General features: G+C 48.6%; 1 protein-coding gene and 1 pseudogene across 1 annotated transcript; one reads left to right on the top strand and one right to left on the bottom strand.

Annotated features, from left to right (window-relative positions):
- The first annotated feature begins 11,223 nt into the window (after positions 1 to 11,223).
- LOC120847911 lies at positions 11,224 to 17,087 on the top strand (annotated as a pseudogene).
- LOC120847912 lies at positions 16,786 to 18,774 on the bottom strand. Its single transcript, XM_040219847.1, is given in 3 exon segments — positions 16,786 to 17,271; positions 17,985 to 18,181; positions 18,651 to 18,774. Coding segments are annotated over 3 exon segments (807 nt in total).
- Positions 18,775 to 21,820: the final 3,046 nt, after the last annotated feature.

Raw genomic sequence — 21,820 nt, 5'->3', positions numbered from 1 at the left:
CTTTCCTGTTTCTTACACTGAAGTCATAGTGATCGATTTTCACGTGATTTCTAGACGTGAAAATGCGGTCCTTATAGCGCCGATGAAACAATCCGCCTTTTTCATGCCCCGTCACATGAGTCTTAGCAATCTCCTGAGCTGTACCGCGAAACCCTGACACACTAGGGTCGCTCTTCTGCTCGACTGTCAAAGACACTCTGTCTACTCGCAACAGACGATCAAAATTTCGCGACGTCGGAACTACGAGGGTTCCTTTAATGATCCCGACTTCCTCCGCCCTTTCCGCCGGCACGTTGGGACGGCGTACGCTTTCTAGTGCTACGAGGTCGGGCTGTTCTACAACCCGGTCTCCCTCATCCCGTTTCTCTGCCTCCAACTCTGGGAGTGCTTGCTCCCCGTCAGCTGCCTTTGGCTCTGGCTCACTCGTTAACAAAGGGGCGAGCTGACGCGATTTGGACCTCGTAGACGACTGAACTAGTCCTTGTCCCAGTTGTTCACCCCTTTCGTGCAGCAGCAAACCTGACTGGTTAGAAAACAACGGGACTGTTTGCGAGACAGCCGCCTCTGTCACTAGGTCTCCGAACGGGCCAGTTATCCTTACTCTCGCCATAGGCAGACAGACACTGTGCTTCTCGAGCAGCTGCTTGATCCAAACTGCCTTCCCAGTAAAGTCGGATGTCGTTACATACGACGGATGAACAACGTCCATCGTCGCTGCGCTGTCACGAAGCACCCTGCACGGCTTTCCGTTTACCTGGAGCTCGCGAAGATAGGGACGAAGAAGCTTCAGGTCCTTGTCACTACCGTTCACGTACGAGAACACAACCCGCGGTTTGTTACATCTGGACGCTATGTGTCCCGGCTCCTAAAGGCGGTGTCACACTGCGGAAACAGTCGCAGGACTATGTCTGAGAACACGACGGAAACACGTGTCCGGCTACCCTGTCACATTGCGGCAACAGCAACTTCCGGGAAACATGTCGTTGTCGCCCGGAAACCATCTCCGCCGACTTGTTGTCCGACGGTCGGACAACAGCCTGTCACACCAAGAAAGCATGTTGAACGACACAAAGTACCTCCTCCCTCACCCCTCCTTTCCTACCCTTCCTCTCTTTCGATCATTTGCGCAGTGGGCGAAGTGCAACCGGAACCATCGCGTCGAGTCGGTGCGTCCGCAGCAGGGTGGCCAGTTCCGCTTATTAAAAGCGTATTTGTGGGCTTCTTTTTTTTCCGAGTCGCTGGTAGATTTTTCCAGTCGCTTGTCTTGCTTTTCGTGCTTATCCGCCTTTTTCTCACAAATATTGTTATTTTATTGCTCGTCGTGCTCATTGACAGCGCGTTTGTCGTCAAAAACGCGAAAAACAGCTTAACCGTTTGGCGCTGCGGTTAGGTGGCGCAAGCTACCGTCCGGGGCCACCCTGGTCCGCGGCGTTCATCGTGCTAGAGCGAACTCGCTCGCGTTATCTTGTGCGCACTTGCGTTTAGTTCCCGCCGCCGTTTGCCTCAGCTCTTCGGGATGGCACACGACGTAGAAACTGCTGCTGCGGCTGCTTTGGTGCTTTTATGTGCCGTCGACTCAGACGACGAGATACCACCAACCAAGAAGCTGCGATCAAAGTGGACCAGCCAGTGGCTGCAAAGAGTGCATTAACAAGGCGCTTACGAGAATCTAATGAGGGAGTTGGCCCTAGAAGATTCTGAAGCATACCGTCGCTGGATCCGAATGGACACTGGCTCCTTTGAGGAGCTTCTTGCAAGGGTTCGACCTTTACTCGAGAAAAGGGACACGAATTTCCGGTTGTGTGTCCCGGCCGGAGAGCGGCTCGCAATTACATTGCGATGTCTTGCCACTGGTAAGTTTCGGCCTTGCTTTATGTACGAATTCGTACTGCTTCAGCAGCCAGGAGTTCCCTATTTTGCCGGCACATTAGCCCGGTAAAATTGTTGCCGAAGTAGCCTTCCTTTCTTTTGGGCCGCGACTACTTTCACGCGTGGCATTCTGTCGGTGTGGGCAAAATACCCCCCCCCCCAAAAAAAAAAAAAAAATAATAAATAAAGAGTAATGCTATATGCACTCCGGAGTGCAGCTCGGACGGAAATTGCTATACGCACTACGTTGGGTCTCGTATAAAGCGAATGGTGAAAATCGGTTTGTGCAGCGGTGGTGTAGCGTAGTGGAAAGGTGTCTGCTTTACACACAGCGGACCCGGGTTTGATCAAAAACTAGGAGGTATTGGTTTGATTCGCGGTGGGTGCTAATTTTTTCTTTTTTGGTCGAAGCGACGTGAACGCAGGCGGGGGTGTAGGTTAACACGCTTCCCAGTAATACACGCGCCGTCCGATTGGGGTGACCCAAATGACACGAGCTCTTCGCATTTCAGACGGAACTCTAGTGACGACTATCGTTCCGTCTGGACGGAACGCTAGCCACACTTTTTGCAGTAATACAGTATTTCCTAGGTATGCTGCCATTCCCTCACTGTTTTATGGTTATTTCCTTTTTTCTTTTGCGGATGATGTTTGCTAAAACGACACCAACTGGCGGTAGAAAGGTAAAAATTAACATTGTCACAATCTTCTATACTTCAATAAAATGCTTAGATGGGCCAGTTGGTACATCGTGGGAAAATAAGCGCCAAAAAAACACGGACAAAGAGTAGATTGACAACGACACAGGGCGCACTCTCAACTGAATTTATTAGGAAAAAAACACACACTTATATACCAATGGGAGCACACTATCAGACACCACACGTCACGTTAGTCTCCGCCCAGACCACGTTTCAAATATTCAAACTCATTCGTAGACAGAGCCAATGATGTATCGCTAATGCATTTTTTACCCCTTCTCCTTATCTCAAATGCCTCGTGAAGCTCGCGTGACACTTTGTTTCTGTACCTCGCCAATATTTTAGTGCTGTCAAATGATGGGTCGCAAGTGCATCTTTTGCAATGTACAGCCAAATGCCCTGACGGTGTAGTTCTAGTTGAAGCGGCGTGCTCGCGGACCCGATCATTAATACACCTTCCAGTCTGCCCTACATAGCTTGAACCACACGTCATTGGTATTTCATAAACGACGGCGGTTGCGCAATCAGTGTACTTATTCCTGTGCTTGGTATGGCACGGGTCAGTTATCGGTTGTGGATCATTAATTCTCCTGCATAATCGCGACATTTTGTTGGGCGCTGAAAATACGACCGGGACATCATAGCGCCCAGCCACCTTCTTAAGGTTATGGGAGACACCATGCATATATGGTATCACCACAGGCCGTACGTTGCTCTTTTCGCGCGGTGGTTTCTGCGTCCCCTTGAACTTCTTTATCAAGCTCCCAGCCACTTCGACCAATGAGCTCATTGGGAAACCCCCTTTTCGCAGACGATCTACTTGTCTGACAAAGCTATCGTGGGCGCTATGCAGGCAAGACTTTCTGAGAGACGCCTCCATACACGAGCTCGCGATGCCTCTCTTCACTAGCTTGGAGTGGCAGGAATTGAAGGGAAGGACCCCCTTCTTAGATCTAGGGGAGTACTCCCAACAAATGTGCTCACCTAGAAAACTTAGCCTGAGGTCAAGAAATTGTATATTTCCGTCTTTAGGAGTCTCGTGCGTAAATGACAATCCGCGGCAGCAAGACTTGAACACCTTTAGCGTCTCTGAAACTTCACAGCTAGAGAGATCGGGATTGCGTCCCAGGATGAGAAAATCATCCACATACCTAAATATCTTGTATTTGCCATCACTCATATCAGAGCTATCCGCTATCGCCTTTCCGCACTTACTTAAAAAGATATTGCACAAAACCGGCGCGACACTGGCACCGATGCTAATTCCCTTCTTTTGTAAATAAACACCTCCCTCAAACGTCACAAACGTGTTCTTTAGATAAAAAGACAGGAGCTCAAGGAAAGCCTCAACATTGACACCACAAGAGCTCTGAAAAGCCGCAACCCCACTCAGGTCGATGCAGTCTCTTACCGCAAGGAAGAGGGGCTCATAAGGGATGGAAAAAAACAAATCCTGGACATCTACGGAAAAGCCACTGCGCATGCCATGGTGAGCGTTGCTCAAAAATTCAATGACGCACTCAGAGTTCCTTGCGGCAAACGGGTCGTCCAGTTTTAACCCAGACAAATGATTGCGCAAATAATCCCCTATCTGCGACTGCCACGTGCCTCTCTCTGTCACTATCGCCCTGAAAGGGCACTCAGGTTTATGAGTCTTAGCGGTAAAAAATATGTCCAAAATCAATTTCTTGCTGGCTTTCACATTTTTCAGAACCGTGGGCAGCTCCAAGGAACGGCACAAGTCCAGCGCGCGGTCCCTCACCTTCGTTAGGGCACCAGGATTCACCAGCATGAAGTTCCTGTCGATGGCCTGTCTCGTCCTGGTACTATACAGGGCAAGGGGGGCAACCACAAAGCCTCCCTCCTTGTCAGCTGCAAGCAGCTTCAAATCGTGACTCAGGAAGTGGTCGATGATATGGCCGAACTTGAAGCCCCTTGGGGAGATTCCGGAAGTGCGCTGTAGTACGTCTACGCCGTCCGCCACGCATCGATCTTTGTCTTCGGGTTTGGCCTTTTCACCTATCCATCTCACCAGTGATAGCTTTTCCACAGGGCGTAGCCCTGGCTCATGGCAAAACTTCGGTCCGTGGTCTAGAGCTGACTTGATGTCCGGTGGAAGCCTCGCATCACCTAACAAGGTGACTTCTGCTTGCCCTCCTGACGGGGCAGCTGGGCGCTCCGTACGTTTCCTCTTTACCAGCAGCGGTCTTGCTTGTTCCCAGAAGAACTCCGTGTATTGGGCGGCGGTCCGAAGGTGCGTTCTGTATGCGCTCTCCGCTGAAGCCTCTCCAACTCCGCCTGCGTGACACCGGATCCTCAGGCAGTCCCTGTAGCGTTCCACTTGTTTCCACGTCTCGGAACGGAGAATTCTGCACATTCTTTTGACGTGACCAGTTGACGGCTGGGTTCCATTGAAGAGGGACGTTATTTCGCTCGGGCAGGTGCCTCGACGAATGGCATACGAATACTGCCTGGCTCGGCAGCATGACGTAGCGATGAGGTTAATAAGGGTGTGGACCGAATGATGGGTGGAAGGGGAACATTGAACAGACCGCCGTCGTTTATGAAATACCAATGACGTGTGGTTCAAGCTATGTAGGGCAGACTGGAAGGTGTATTAATGATCGGGTCCGCGAGCACGCCGCTTCAACTAGAACTACACCGTCAGGGCATTTGGCTGTACATTGCAAAAGATGCACTTGCGACCCATCATTTGACAGCACTAAAATATTGGCGAGGTACAGAAACAAAGTGTCACGCGAGCTTCACGAGGCATTTGAGATTAGGAGAAGGGGTAAAAAATGCATTAGCGATACATCATTGGCTCTGTCTACGAATGAGTTTGAATATTTGAAACGTGGTCTGGGCGGAGACTAACGTGACGTGTGGTGTCTGATAGTGTGCTCCCATTGGTATATAAGTGTGTGTTTTTTTCCTAATAAATTCAGTTGAGAGTGCGCCCTGTGTCGTTGTCAATCTACTCTTTGTCCGTGTTTTTTTGGCGCTTATTTTCCCACGATGTACCAACTGGCCCATCTAAGCATTTTATTGCAGTTCATTTCTCTTACAACGGGCTCTGTTCAATGTTCCCCTTCCACCCATCATTCGGTCCACACCCTTATTAACCTCATCGCTACGTCATGCTGCCGAGCCAGGCAGTATTCGTATGCCATTCGTCGAGGCACCTGCCCGAGCGAAATAACGTCCCTCTTCAATGGAACCCAGCCGTCAACTGGTCACGTCAAAAGAATGTGCAGAATTCTCCGTTCCGAGACGTGGAAACAAGTGGAACGCTACAGGGACTGCCTGAGGATCCGGTGTCACGCAGGCGGAGTTGGAGAGGCTTCAGCGGAGAGCGCATACAGAACGCACCTTCGGACCGCCGCCCAATACACGGAGTTCTTCTGGGAACAAGCAAGACCGCTGCTGGTAAAGAGGAAACGTACGGAGCGCCCAGCTGCCCCGTCAGGAGGGCAAGCAGAAGTCACGTTGTTAGGTGATGCGAGGCTTCCACCGGACATCAAGTCAGCTCTAGACCACGGACCGAAGTTTTGCCATGAGCCAGGGCTACGCCCTGTGGAAAAGCTATCACTGGTGAGATGGATAGGTGAAAAGGCCAAACCCGAAGACAAAGATCGATGCGTGGCGGACGGCGTAGACGTACTACAGCGCACTTCCGGAATCTCCCCAAGGGGCTTCAAGTTCGGCCATATCATCGACCACTTCCTGAGTCACGATTTGAAGCTGCTTGCAGCTGACAAGGAGGGTGGCTTTGTGGTTGCTCCCCTTGCCCTGTACAGTACCAGGACGAGACAGGCCATCGACAGGAACTTCATGCTGGTGAATCCTGGTGCCCTAACGAAGGTGAGGGACCGCGCGCTGGACTTGTGCCGTTCCTTGGAGCTGCCCACGGTTCTGAAAAATGTGAAAGCCAGCAAGAAATTGATTTTGGACATATTTTTCACCGCTAAGACTCATAAACCTGAGTGCCCTTTCAGGGCGATAGTGACAGAGAGAGGCACGTGGCAGTCGCAGATAGGGGATTATTTGCGCAATCATTTGTCTGGGTTAAAACTGGACGACCCGTTTGCCGCAAGGAACTCTGAGTGCGTCATTGAATTTTTGAGCAACGCTCACCATGGCATGCGCAGTGGCTTTTCCGTAGATGTCCAGGATTTGTTTTTTTCCATCCCTTATGAGCCCCTCTTCCTTGCGGTAAGAGACTGCATCGACCTGAGTGGGGTTGCGGCTTTTCAGAGCTCTTGTGGTGTCAATGTTGAGGCTTTCCTTGAGCTCCTGTCTTTTTATCTAAAGAACACGTTTGTGACGTTTGAGGGAGGTGTTTATTTACAAAAGAAGGGAATTTGCATCGGTGCCAGTGTCGCGCCGGTTTTGTGCAATATCTTTTTAAGTAAGTGCGGAAAGGCGATAGCGGATAGCTCTGATATGAGTGATGGCAAATACAAGATATTTAGGTATGTGGATGATTTTCTCATCCTGGGACGCAATCCCGATCTCTCTAGCTGTGAAGTTTCAGAGACGCTAAAGATGTTCAAGTCTTGCTGCCGCGGATTGTCATTTACGCACGAGACTCCTAAAGACGGAAATATACAATTTCTTGACCTCAGGCTAAGTTTTCTAGGTGAGCACATTTGTTGGGAGTACTCCCCTAGATCTAAGAAGGGGGTCCTTCCCTTCAATTCCTGCCACTCCAAGCTAGTGAAGAGAGGCATCGCGAGCTCGTGTATGGAGGCGTCTCTCAGAAAGTCTTGCCTGCATAGCGCCCACGATAGCTTTGTCAGACAAGTAGATCGTCTGCGAAAAGGGGGTTTCCCAATGAGCTCATTGGTCGAAGTGGCTGGGAGCTTGATAAAGAAGTTCAAGGGGACGCAGAAACCACCGCGCGAAAAGAGCAACGTACGGCCTGTGGTGATACCATATATGCATGGTGTCTCCCATAACCTTAAGAAGGTGGCTGGGCGCTATGATGTCCCGGTCGTATTTTCAGCGCCCAACAAAATGTCGCGATTATGCAGGAGAATTAATGATCCACAACCGATAACTGACCCGTGCCATACCAAGCACAGGAATAAGTACACTGATTGCGCAACCGCCGTCGTTTATGAAATACCAATGACGTGTGGTTCAAGCTATGTAGGGCAGACTGGAAGGTGTATTAATGATCGGGTCCGCGAGCACGCCGCTTCAACTAGAACTACACCGTCAGGGCATTTGGCTGTACATTGCAAAAGATGCACTTGCGACCCATCATTTGACAGCACTAAAATATTGGCGAGGTACAGAAACAAAGTGTCACGCGAGCTTCACGAGGCATTTGAGATTAGGAGAAGGGGTAAAAAATGCATTAGCGATACATCATTGGCTCTGTCTACGAATGAGTTTGAATATTTGAAACGTGGTCTGGGCGGAGACTAACGTGACGTGTGGTGTCTGATAGTGTGCTCCCATTGGTATATAAGTGTGTGTTTTTTTCCTAATAAATTCAGTTGAGAGTGCGCCCTGTGTCGTTGTCAATCTACTCTTTGTCCGTGTTTTTTTGGCGCTTATTTTCCCACTTCTATACTTATTTTCAGAAGACAGTCAGACATCGCTGCAGTACCACTTCCGGAGGGCGCACAACACCGTCTCCAACATTGTGGCAGACGTATGTCCTGCAATCTACAGTGTCCTCAGGGATGATTTCCTAAAGGTATTATAGACATTCTTTTTCATAGATTTCCGAAGGATAAAAATGAAAGCCGCTTACAACTCCCTGTAACGCCGAATTAGAGCGCAGCTCTTGAGGAGGAGGAGGGAAGGGCACTGGGGGGGGGTTTTAAACTAACCAGGGGGGGTCACGTTACCTTGGGGGTCACGTGACCCCCAATGCCGATGATGTCATCACTGACGTCACTGATGACGATGCGCGTACCGATGACGTCATTAGTGACGTCACTGATGACTTCACCAGTGATGATGACGATGACGATGCGAATGTCGGTGACGTCATCAGTGACGTCGCTGATGACGTCATCAGTGATGATGACGATGACGATGCGGATGCCGGTGACGACATCAGTGACGTCACTGATGACGTCATCAGTGATGATGACGATGACAATGCGGATGTCGGTGACGTCATCAGTGATGATGACGATGACGATGTGGATGCCGGTGACGTCATCAGTGATGATGACGATGACGATGTGGATGCCGGTGACGTCATCAGTGATGATGACGATGACGATGTGGATGCCGGTGACGTCATCAGTGATGATGACGATGACGATGCGGATGCCGGTGACGTCATCAGTGATGATGACGATGACGATGTGGATGCCGGTGACGTCATCAGTGATGATGACGATGACGATGTGGATGCCGGTAACGTCATCAGTGATGATGACGATGACGATGCGGATGCCGGTGACGTCATCAGTGATGACGATGACGATGTGGATGCCGGTGACGTCATCAGTGATGATGACGATGACGATGTGGATGCCGGTGACGTCATCAGTGATGATGACGATGACGATGTGGATGCCGGTGACGTCATCAGTGACGATGACGTCATCGGGGGGTCACGCGACATCGGCGGGGGTCACGTGACCTCGAGGAGGGGCCACGTGACTTCGGGGGGTCACGTGACCCCCCACGAAGTCACGTGACCTTGGTGGGGGGCTCGCGCGGTGCATTATGGGACATTTCCCATGATGCACCGCGCGGTTACGCCGACGCCGACGCCGACGGCGACGGCGACGCCGACGCCGACGGCGACGCCGCTCAAGCCGGAAACGGGCCCCTAAGAGCTGCGCTCTAAAATTATAAAACGCGAAATGAAGACACAGAAACAAGTAAATGCTTGTGCTTATTTGTCCCTGGATTTGTCCACACTTTGATTTCCCAGATTTCTATGGCAATACGCACATGATTGTAATGTTAGGATTGTTCGAGATGGTAGAATGCCTTATCACTTAAAAAAGGGAATCTCAGAAACTTCTTTAGTTCCCCTTTGAGGATTAAGGGCCATGAAAAGTTCAAACTATATCTGAGGTGGCAGGTATCTCCCGGCTGATTCAAAGAAACAAAGAGCAGTGGAGCTAGTGCAATCGTGTCCCTGCGGAAATTGTCCATAATCGATCTGGCTTCACTAATATAGCTGCCGAGAGGTTAAAAATGAAGTAGAAGCCCCACCTTTCATGCAAGCATTGTACTCTCTATAACACAAGTGCGCAGGTGCTACTAGAGCATGGTGGAAAACTAGCGCATGTTGGAGGCAGGGCATCTACTACTACGCAAACGGCACTAAGCATTCTAAATGTGAACCTGCCCATTGAGGGTCCGGCATTAATTCACTTTTTAGAGCGCAGCTCTTAGGGGCCCGTTCCCGGCTTGAGCGGCGTCGCCGTCGGCGTCGGCGTCGCCGTTGGCGTCGGCGTAACCAAGGTCATCCCAAGGTCACGTGACCCCTAAGGTCACGTGACCCCTCCCAAGGTCATCTCAAGGTCACGTGACCCCACGTGACCCCCTGAAGGTCACGTGACCCCTTCCAAGGTCATCTCAAGGTCACTTGACCCCAACATGACCCCACGTGACCCTTTGAAGGTCACGTGACCCCCAAGTCACGTGACCCCTCTGAGGTCACGTGACCCCCGAGGTCACGTGGTCGCCTCCCCAAGGTCACGTGACCCCCGAGGTCACGTGACCCCCAAGGTCACGTGACCCCTTCCAAGCTCATCTCAAGGTCACGTGAACCCACGTGACCCCGAGGTCACGTGACCCCTCTGAGGTCACGTGACCCCCGAGGTCACGTGACCCCTCCAGGTCACGTGACCCCCAAGGTCACGTGGGGGTCACCTTTGGGGTCACGTGGCCTTGAGGTCACCCCCAGGTAACGCCTCCCCGAGGTCACGTGACCCCCTCCCCGAAGTCACGTGACACCCCCCCCCCGGAGCATATTAAAGAATGAGGGGAGGAGGAGGAGAAGAGGGAGGGGTCTACCCTCCCCTCAGTACCCTTCATTCCTCCTCCTCAAGAGCTGCGCTCCAATTCGGCGTTACAGGGATTTGTAAACGGCTTCCACTTTTTTTGATCAAAATCTTCGGACACACGGTGGATAGCGTACGAAGCTGTCGGTTGAAGAACTTAAAGCGCGTGCTTGGGGTCACGAACCGACTATTGCAAACGTGGCATCTCTTGCATGCATAGGGCACCAGTCAAGAAAGCGCCATCATGCACGTGAAGGTAGCTTTGGCAGGCTTGAATTTGTGCATGATTGCCTTCATTAGCAAAGGCATATGGCAGGAGCCAGATGCTTACTTGTAGCAGATGAGGGGCTCCCAGGTTTCTCTGACTTTTGCAGTATGTTTATACAGAATGTGACACCTGCCCCCTCCCACAAACTTGCCGTGCCTTAAAAATAATCCAAAATGTATCTTAATGGGACAACAGACTTCACACGCCGAACCTAATAGAAAATAAAAGTTTCGCCCACAAGTCTGGCTAACTCGTTACACCAAGATGGCCTGTTGGTTAAACCGGTTGTCATCATTATCGGGTCTAATTCTGAAGATAAGCTGACAACCTGATCAGAATAAGCTTTCTCGGGTCAGCCACCCATCCACCCCTAAATGCCCAGCCTGGGTTTGCCATGCAGGTCAATGTTACATCTGTTACGGTTGTAAGTACCTTTTCCTTTTATTTCAGGTGCCCAGTAGTCCTGCAGAGTGGAAGGCCGTTGCGCAAGGCTACCAGGACCTTTGGCAGTTTCCGCATTGCGTTGGTGCACTGGATGGGAAACACGTTGCCCTGGTGCCACCACATGAGACTGGGGCACAGTTCCGAAACTAGAAAGGATTCTTGAGCATTGTTTTGATGGCACTGGTGGATGCAGACTTAAACTTCATATTTGTAGATGTCGGCCGAAATGGTCGTATGAACGACAGCGGCATCTGGGGTGCCTGCAAGCTTGAGGAGACTCTGGAGAGGCAACCCTCCATACTTCCGGATGCCGAACTGCTTCCTAGGTCAAGAGACTCGGCACCCTACGTCATTGTGGGGGATGAAGGCTTTGGGCTAAAACCCTACTTGATGAGACCGTACCCTGCAGCTGAGCTCACCACTGACAAGCGGCTGTTTAACTACAGGTAGAGTGCACTATTGTGGATAGTATGAGCCGAGTTATATCCCCATGCTCATTTGGCATACCTACTAGTTTTGGAAGATACTATGGGGCAGATTGGAGATGCAAACAGCGCACCTATGTTTGTATGTACAAGGGATCGGTGCACATAAACAGAGGTAAAGAAATCAGGCGTAGAGATTCACCCGTAAATTATTACTGTTGGTTCAGTGGTGATGGAGAAGTGGACAAATGTGTGATATAATGCATGTCATGTCACTTCAGCTAAACATACAGCAGTTTGAGACTTCAAGGGATGAAGCATGCATGAAAAAGTATCATGGATAGCACATCATTTTAATTTATGTGCAATCTTGGACTATTCTTTTATATGCCTGATAAATATGAGCTACGGGCTATACACTTGAGGCAACCTCAATAATCCATTTCACTTATACACTCCGTGCGACGCGACTGGCGCGCCGCCGCGCGGCCGGTACCGAAGGTAGGCAGTGAGAACCCCAGAGAAAACGAAACCGAAACCACGCCGGCGTACGTTAGTACGCATTGAAGTCGGAGTGGTGCGGTTGCGCTGGGTTCACAGCATGTAGTGCTGCCTTTGCTGCGTCATTAAGTGCTTCGATAGTTATGCGTCGTATCTCGTGGAGACAAAGTTTCACAGTTTTTCACCTCGCCGATGTTTTGTGGGACAGCGACAACGATGGAGCCGTGCCTTACGACGCGAGAAATTTCGTATCCCGATCATGTCTGCCACTGTGTCGGCACGGCTGACATATTCTACACTGCCGCTTTGCGCTCTGCGTTTGTTTTCGTACCAGTAACGCCTACATGTGTCAGCGCCAATGGGACGAACTGAAATGTCATCCCACACTCGCGGGTATGCAGTGCCAATTTAATTGGAGGAATGCCCTCCAAAGAAGTTTCGTCCCCATCGTACGTGTCGATGATATTTCCGGACAAGTATGGCACGCAATCTGTATTTCATGAAGAAAGATTCGAACGGTAAAAAAAGCGACAAATATAAATCTAAAGGAAACAATAATGAAACTCGGAATCACTGGAGAATCGACGTTTGAGTATGGAAGTTTGTGTGGTGTGCTTTCTTTCTTGATCAGCCTCCTTTTGGATGTGGAAACGCTGACACCCCGAGTTCTGTAAACAACAATTTTTTTTTCTCGGCTTTAGAGCCACCTATCGCAAAGTGGTTCGAACTGGAAGTACCGTCCACTGGTCCCTTCCTACCTGTAAAGTGTGCACCTCCCACGATGAGTGGTATTATCTGACAGCCTTTGACGGTCAAAGCCAGTTCCCATTTAGTTACGCCGCCCAAACTAAATTTCCACCTGGTTTCGCTATGCCAACTCTTTTTGTTATAATAAGTGTTGTGCCAAGTGACGGTCATGTCAAAGTACCTGTGCGCCGAAAATCAGCACCTCGCACAACAGGTTATTACACAACAGCTGACCGCAAAAGCCCTTGGCGGCCAAACCGTGTGTTGGCCGACAACTTTGTTTTCTCGGCTTTGGAACCACCTTTCTTAAAGTTGTTTCAATTGGAAGTACAGTCCACTAGTACCTCCTACCTCTAAAGTATCTACCTTCCCTGACCAGTGGTATTCTCTTGACGGCCTTTTCATGGTCAAAACCTTTCCCATTGAGTTACGCCGCCCAAACCAAATTTTCACCTGGTTTCCCTGTGCCACCTTTTTTTGTATAATAAGTGGTGAGTCATGTTACTGTCAAGTCCAAGCACCTGTGTGCCCAAATCTGCGCTTTGCACAGCCCGCTATAACACAACATTTTGGGTCCAATATTGGATATCCCGTACAGCTTTATTTCTTTATTCGTTAGAGACATAACTTTCACACCTGCTGTCTTAAAGAAACTTGGCACTCTTCGTGCAGAAACTTAGTGAACATCTCACTCGCCTCCAAATATCATCGTTCCAGTAGTCGTAGGATTACAGCGACGATCGAAATAAATTTCCCACTCAGAGCAATTATGGTGGCCGCCGTCTTGTTTTTCGGAAAAGTGCTCCAACTCCTTTTTCGGCCGCAACTAGAGAAATTACCCCTAATAACGACTCAAACTCGATATATAAGTGGAGAACAGCTAAATACCCTTCTGCCGCAGCACTCATGCAACGTCACCCTCAACTTATCGGCTCAAAAAGCAGAAGTTTCGTCCGTGCGCGCTTCCGCCGCTACAGCTTAGCATGCGAAAGGCGCAGCAGGCAGCTGAACGCGCCTCACAGTCGAACGCCAGCTCCTCCGCTAGCGGCGCTGCGCGCATTTTGCAAAGCGCCCCCTATAGTTCCCGCACGGAGTGTATATATATATATCTATATATATATATATATATATATATATATATATATATATATATATATATATGGTGAGAAGGGTTGTTTTTGACAAGTGCAGCCTTGAGTAATGTGCAAAAGAAAGGGTGAAGGGGAAGGACTTTAATTTTTTCATAAAGCTGGAAGAAAAGAGCTGGCAAAAGATTGGGCCAGGAGTCGGAATTAAATCCATAACTTCTGCCTAAGCGGGGCAGCACCTTAATCGATTAGGCCATCCTGAGCCACTGGTTTCGACGGGCTGAAGTTTTGACCAGATGTTTGAGGGAAGTTAGTTTTGATTTCAGTTAACGTGGAATACGTCTGCCAATGGCTGACGTAAGGTCCTGTTAGCTCCGAGTGCTGCAGCAGTGACGTAGCACGTCATTTCGGCTCTCAATGTCAGAAAGGCCCGTCTAGGTTAGGGGATCACACGAAAGCACTCCAACATTTTAGTTGCTTAGTTGACACCTGTGCACTTTCTTCTAGGCTTTCACGTGCCCGCCGCACGTCTGAGAATGCCTTCGGAGTGCTTGTGAACCGATGGCAAATCTACCGGTCTCCCCTTCGCCATGACCCAAAGCGAGCCACTGACATCGTTCTGGCCACAGTGGCTCTCCACAACTTCCTCCGGTCAAAGCGGATAACTCGGCAGCTGTATACCCCACAGGACAGCTTGGATGTCGAAGACATCTTGACTGGTGTGTATACTCTGAACCACTTTTATATCCCGCAATGGGATGATCAGCGTATGTATGACACCGCCATAACTTCAGTTCACAGGAAACGGGCTGCGATGCATGAATTGCTCGTGGTATGTCAAGCTGTGCAAGCGCACGCCCACGGCGAGGTTGTTAAGGGCACTATATAGCGCCCTTGGCGCAGAGTAGTGCAGTCCATGGCCGACAGAGCAGCGCGTAATGAGTCTCGTGGTGCTCCTGTTTCCTGGAGGCATCCCCTTCTCTTCCCCTTACGTGAAAATGCATGAATGTCGACAAAACAATGAATTAACATTCTATTAAAATACAGGAGCCGCGCTCACACTTTTCAACACTGTTCTGTCATGAAGAAATGACTCGAAATGACTAAAGGGGCTCAGAAACTGACTAGACAAAAGCTCACCGATCTTGCATGTAAACATCAGAATAAATTTATTAGCTTTCCTTTGCCCCCCCTCCCCCCCCCCTCCCCCCCCCCCCCCGCCCCACCCATCTTTCAAGTTTAAATTACTAGGCACCCCATCTGTTTAGCGGCCATGGGATTGCTGCTGCTTATGTCCTATCTGGGAGAGGGACATTAGCTGATATAGTTGTTCTAACCTGTAATATGGATGCCCATGTAGTGGTCTTAGTGGAAATTAGCAAAATGCTCATGTGATATAATCTGCTGCGATATGTTATTATGTGGGGCTCTCTGAAGGATAACGTGATAAAGGCATTTCACGGATTCTTCTCATACAACTCTGGAGTCGCTACGTACATCAAATAAAAGCTTTTAACTCAGTGAGGCTTCGTCATGAAACATTAATAGACTGGTACGCTTTTGTCCACGTAGATAAAGTCGTGGTGAGTTTTAGTCAAGGGATCAGTGACACACATGGCGTTAATTTAAAGCTCAGTAATATTACTGACGTGCTAGAGTAAGATCCTGTGGCTAAATCTCACATGCATTGCTGTAGCAGCAATGTGGTCGCCAGGCGGCAAAACACTCTTAAAATTGTGTCTCAGTAACATTTCTTTATGGCTCACAGGCAATGTGCGAAATGGCTCATGGAGACAGGGGGTGACTCCCGCTGGTGCCATGAGACAGTTCCGAAGAGGCGGAAGCAACTCCAGTGACACTGCCAAGAGGCAGTGCGCAACTTGTTCATGAACTACTTTGTCAACGAGGGACAAGTGAGCTGGCAGTGGCGAATGATCCCCTAAGCAGGTATTTCTTGAAACGGTCTGACAAAATTTTAATATACAATGGGAAGTCACAAGCACAAACTTAAAATAAAGTGGTGATTTCAGAATGAATCATTGAATAGAACTTTGTTTATGATAAAGCAGGAGCCTCCATTTTAGGTTGCCTGGAAAGACTGCTAGTTCACTACTAAAAAATGAATCGTAGTAGTTATCTTGACCGAACCCATGTTCACCTAAGCAGCCACTTGTTTGATGAGCATTTGCCTGTGCATGAAACGGCGAGGTATCATACTATGGGCTTTTGTCTGGTACAGACCCGTCTCGTCAACACATAAAGCAAGAATAGTGATGCTATTTGTCATTTCTTCAAGTAGGAATGCAGCGTAAAAGTAGACTAATGCGTAAATTTAAGGGCCTACAGACACTGTGATAGTGTGTCGCTGCGGCACCGAAGTCAAATATGCGCCTATATATTGGTTGATGCAGGCATGTAGCCAGGATTTTACTTTCTGTGCGTGTATGTGTGTGTGTGTGGTGGGGGGGGGGGGGAGGGGGAGGAAGAGGAAGGAAGGAAGGAAGGAAGGAAGAGGAAGGAAGGCAGGCAGGCAGGGAGGATAGGCCCCATGGTGCAAGACAGACAGTCGGCTGGTCCAAGAAGCATGTAGCTTTCACCGTGCTTCCACTTATGGGTGAACAGAGTATGCCCGATGTCAAACAGATTATGCAGATAGCATGATGCCTTATCAGAGACACAGCGGTGACCGATGAAATGAATATGCAAATAACTTCAGGATATGGGAGGACTTAGCACCAGCCCAGTGTGACTTTATTCGTCAGGCGCCACCTGGATAATCTCGGGCCGAGTGTTAATGTTCATGCTATACTTGACGACAGCTTCGTGCGCCAGCAGACCAGCCATTTGCCTGTGAGGGCCCTGCGGCACATGCCGGAGCGCATTGGCCATCATGACGCCGAAGTCGTCACATTCGTCCTTTTGCTTGGTTGCCTCGACGGCCTTACTCAATGCCTGTGTTGCTGACTCAAGAAGCAGTCTCTTTTCAGCGGCACAGTCATCTGGCGGCTTCCTTTTTGCAGGCACACTTGGGCGTCCACTGGAACTCCCGGCACCGCTTGTGCTAGCTCCATCGCTTGAGCCTCTATGGCAGCTGCTAGGGGCATTGCCTGGGCTGGGCGCTTGGCTGCAGCTGCTCAGCTCATCTTCCAAATCGAGGCTTGAGGGATCTACAGGATCGTTCCCTTCCAAGTGCCCCCAAGGGCTGTTGTCAGCTCCCACTTGAGAGCTTCGGCGGTCCTGCGAGCATGGTTCAGCCTGCAAGTATGAAAGTGCTTGTATAGATGACATAATTTTCTTTATTTGCAACAAATAAAAACACACAGCATATAGTGATTGTTGGCTTCTAGTTTTCTTCCCATGAAACTATTTTTATGAAAAATCAGAATGGGTCTCAGGGGGCATAAACCGACAACTGGTCCTTGTTGAAAAATGTCATCGGCCTTATGGCATTGAGCTATATCTGATGTCCGTAGATTATGACTGGATTATAATTAAGTGTAGTACTCATCACAGCTAAACATTGCACTTTTTACATTGCTTACTCACAGATATCAGCAGGAAACCTTTGCTGTGCCAGAGATGAACGACGTGATAATTAAGCATCTGACAATTATCACACTGTGTGGATGTTTTGTTTACGTATCTATGCAATTTTACAGTGCTTCATCTCGGGCATTGCCAGTAAAACAATAAAGTGTGCCCACCAACTCGCTGTAGTTCTCATGGAACCGAGGTGTCCAGTCTGTTGGCACCTTCCAACAGAATCTACACCTACCATCCGTGATTTCATATTTGCTTCTCGAATCTTTAGTGTTGGGCTATTGAAAGGTCACTTCGTGGCTGTGCGAACGTGTACATTTTGCATACAAAAGTAATTGGGACAAGCAATCATTGTCAGTTATAGAGTGAGAAAAATGGGTGACTGGTTACAGCTACTTTTTGTCACTTACATTTGCGGGGACCATGTTTGACTGGCTCTCATGTTGGGGACACGCACTCTGTAGGAACAGGAGGTCTACATAGTGGCCCCATCTGGGCACATACAAGTCGTCGAGACTTGCTCCAGATTTGTTGCTGCCCTTTACCTTTCAGATCTCCCGCTAAAATTGCGAGCGCAGGTTCGAGAACCTGGCTTTCACCGCTGCCCCTGCATGAACCACAAACAGTTATAGGCTACAAAAAAATCTGCAGGGCAATTGGGCACACAAGCATGTTGTCTGTGGCTAGTACATTGTATTTCTGTACTCGACGCTATCGCATGTCAGTAAGCTTTACATGACGTACAATTGTCACCTTGTTCCAGAGGCGAGATAGCAGTTGGATAAGCAGATTTCACCAGGAGAAAACAGAAAATTTGCTTTACGAACGACAGTCCAGAAGGTGAGACTGTCGTTCTCACACCTACCAGTACACGCAAATGTTTGTATGTGTATTTCTCGAAGCTAACAGGCCGCGCGAATCGGGTACAAATACGCATGTGCCAAAGCAGCTGAATATGTGTCGCTTATTATGAGCTGAAGTAAGCTAAGCTAAGGTTTTCAAAACACAGGTCTGCTGAATTTACGCGAAAACGACAGCGCGAATTCAACACTCCAGGTCCCTCGTTTTATGCATACCTGTAAAACCGGGCCCCAGCACACTCGCGCCGTCTTCATAGGCCTTGTCCTTCAGGTCTCGTCGGTGGTAGCGCGCGTCCTTCGCATCCCACAGGTAGCGGCGTTCTTGGATCAACCCGATCATTTCAGTCTCGTCGGCTTGCGAGAACGACACGGCTGGGATGGTCGACGGCATCGTGAGGAAGGTGAGAAGACTGCACCAACTGCACTACTTCGCTCGACAAAGCAAGAGAAAGAAGCATGGGCTAACGCGATATCGATTGGTCTTCAATTTGAAAGTTTACAACCCGCATAATTAAATATTAGGAAGATACCGCACGTCTCAGCCGTGAAAAAGCACATATGATGTTGTGTTTCCGGCGAAAAAATTCGCTCACCCGCCGACCTGGGCAACATGCGACGTCCAACACAGTTTTCTGCTTGTTTCCGTTGCTAAAGCTGTCATATCAAAGCAACATTGTCGCTGTCGTCCACCGTGTTTCTCTGTTTCCGCAATGTGACAGGACTGTCGGGCAACAGGGGGAACGCCGAACAAGTTGATCGACTGTTCATGAACATGTTGTGTTGCTGTTTCCGTCGTGTTTCCTCAATGTGACAGCGCCTTAACAGTTGTAGAACAGGAACGGCCTCCTTGCTTCGAACTGCCATTTTTGGCTTTTCCGTGCCTCGTCTCCGTTCGAGGGATCTCCGTTCGAGGATCTCCGCTCTTTTCTGGGACCTTTTGTCCTGTTTCTGGCTTCTCGGGCCTGTTTTCTCGCGAGCCGTTTCCCTGTTGGAAGGGCTTGCGCTGATCGCTCTGGCCGGGTTGGCTTTCCTCTCTGCTCAGCTTTCTACGCGTTGCGTACTCTCCGGCTAGCTCAGCGGCCCTTTCGACAGAGTCGACGCCCACCCTATCCTGAACCCAGAGCTTGACTTACTGCGGAATGCTACGAAAGAACTGTTCGAGGCACACACACTCGACTACCTTGTCTAGGCTTTCGTACACTTCCTCGCTCTTCAACCGTTCTATCAAATTGGTTTAAAGCCCGTACGCGAATTCCGAGCAGCCCTCGCTGCTTTTCTTAGATGCGTTTCTAAACCTTTGACGGAACGCCTCGGCAGAAACGCGGTACCGCTTCAAAAGACTCGACTTCACCTTGTCGTAGTCGTCCGTGTCTCTAGTACTAAGGCGCGCGACAACCTCTGCAGCCTCACAGGGCAACAAAGTCAAAAGCCGTTGCGGCCACGTTTCTGGGCGAAGCTCAACTTCTCACATGTCCTCTCAAAGTTAACTAAGAATAGGCCCACGTCTTCTCCAACTTTAAACGGCTGCAGGAGCTTCTTCATTTGATACGACTCGGTCTCACTTGCACGTACCACAGCCCCAACTCTACTGTTCTGCGAGTTTAATCGCTGTTGGGTGATTTCAGATAAGATCGACCAAAGGGTGGCTGGTCGGCATTTTTAAATCAACTGATGTTTTTATATGACATTGTCTAGTGTCTGGTATAAACGAATCCACACTTAGTTTTGACCAGAAAAAAAATTTGGAGACAAGAAAAATCGTAAGGCAGGGAGAGGTGGACAGTTGCAATAACGCGCACTGATGGAGGGGGCAAGTTTGAAAGTGAATAATTAAAACAATAAAATTAGGAGAATTTTAAAACTTTTTATAAACAAACTATGGGTACAACTTGCTTGTAATATAAAGTAATAATATTTATTAAAAATTTATTTAGTTTTCTAAAAATTGCCAAACATGCCTGCTCGAACGACAAATGGCAAACTTTGGAAATCTGTATCTCATGAAATAATTTAATCATTATTACATAACTTGCAGACATTATTTTACTAATATATGGCTATTATGAAAAATAAATAAGGTATCTGAGTGACACAATAGTTACAATATATTTAGGCAAACATGGGAAAAAAATCAAACAAAGAAAAATTCCAATGCGAATAAAAAAAAAAAAAACACCACCTTAGATTTTTTTTAAATTTGGGTACCCTGTTATACTCTATTTCGGCATTCATTTCTATTAAAAACATGTTGCATCATTGCACTGTGAAAGAAGAAACAACTCCCCAAAGTAGGGTCCTTTTTCAAAGCCTACACTTAGCAGTGTCCTATACAAGAAGTGACTCTGAGTTCCAGTTTCATGAAACTTGCACAAATCTTTTATATACATTTATTCAGATGAGGTCATTGATAAAAAGAGCGATCGGTCACACAGTAAAAGGGAGGAGAAACTATATACATCATTTTACATAAGCGTACAAAGTGGTATCATATTAGAAACTAATGATTTGAGAAAAGATGATGCAGTGTGAAGTTGTACCTTCCGGTATATTTTACATCTAGAGTAAAATAAATAACTTTACTTCCACACACAAAAACAAAGAAATAATAGTAAGATATTTAGGTTGGCTGTGTATTTACGATTAAAAACAATTTCAGGTGACGGATGCCATAGTGCCTAACTGGAGCAGCTTCGATGCTCTCGGTGTATGAATGAATCGTGGCAAGCCGATATATTTTATCCTGCTCGAGGATAACATTTTGGGATTTTTCTTATAGTGATCAGATAAAAATTATTAGTAACCACCAACAAAAACAGTAGGTTAAATACCCCGTGAAGAAAAATGTGATAAATAAGATGTCCCTGCATTCAAAATGAGCAGTCCTTGGGAAATCAAATTCGGCACTTTACGCTAAGGTTTTCCTCGCTGTACCCATTTAATAAAGTTGCTTCCAAGCAGATCCGACTGTCCGTGCTACATATACGTCACAGGTCCCTTCTGTTGATGACTTGCTGAGCCGCCACGCGTGCCAAGACTGAATGCCAGGGAAGGCGCGCACCGTCAGCCACTCTTCTTTTTTTTTTTTGTTCACGATACCGAACAACCTCATTTTCGTCCAGATATACAAGACGCACGCCTTTCAGTTTCTTTGATAGAACGCTCACCATTGTCCTGGCCGTCTGAATTGCGCTTACTGAACGTTCTCTCAGGTTGTTCAGCGTGGCCATGGTGCTTCACGAGTCCGCCAACTCCGTCACATGCATTTTTCCCATGTCCAGATGCAGAAAATAACCACTGGGCTTGTGGGCAATCGTCCTTTGCAAATTGGTGAAGCTGGTAGCGATTCTTAAAATGACTGGCGGCGCCGTCACTTACGTACGTCACGT

Source organism: Ixodes scapularis, unplaced genomic scaffold (genome assembly GCF_016920785.2).
Source record: "Ixodes scapularis isolate PalLabHiFi unplaced genomic scaffold, ASM1692078v2 PGA_scaffold1__304_contigs__length_218370807, whole genome shotgun sequence".
Classification (NCBI taxonomy): domain Eukaryota; kingdom Metazoa; phylum Arthropoda; class Arachnida; order Ixodida; family Ixodidae; genus Ixodes; species Ixodes scapularis.
Note: the sequence above shows the minus strand (reverse complement) of the source record. Positions and strands in the feature narration are given on the sequence as shown.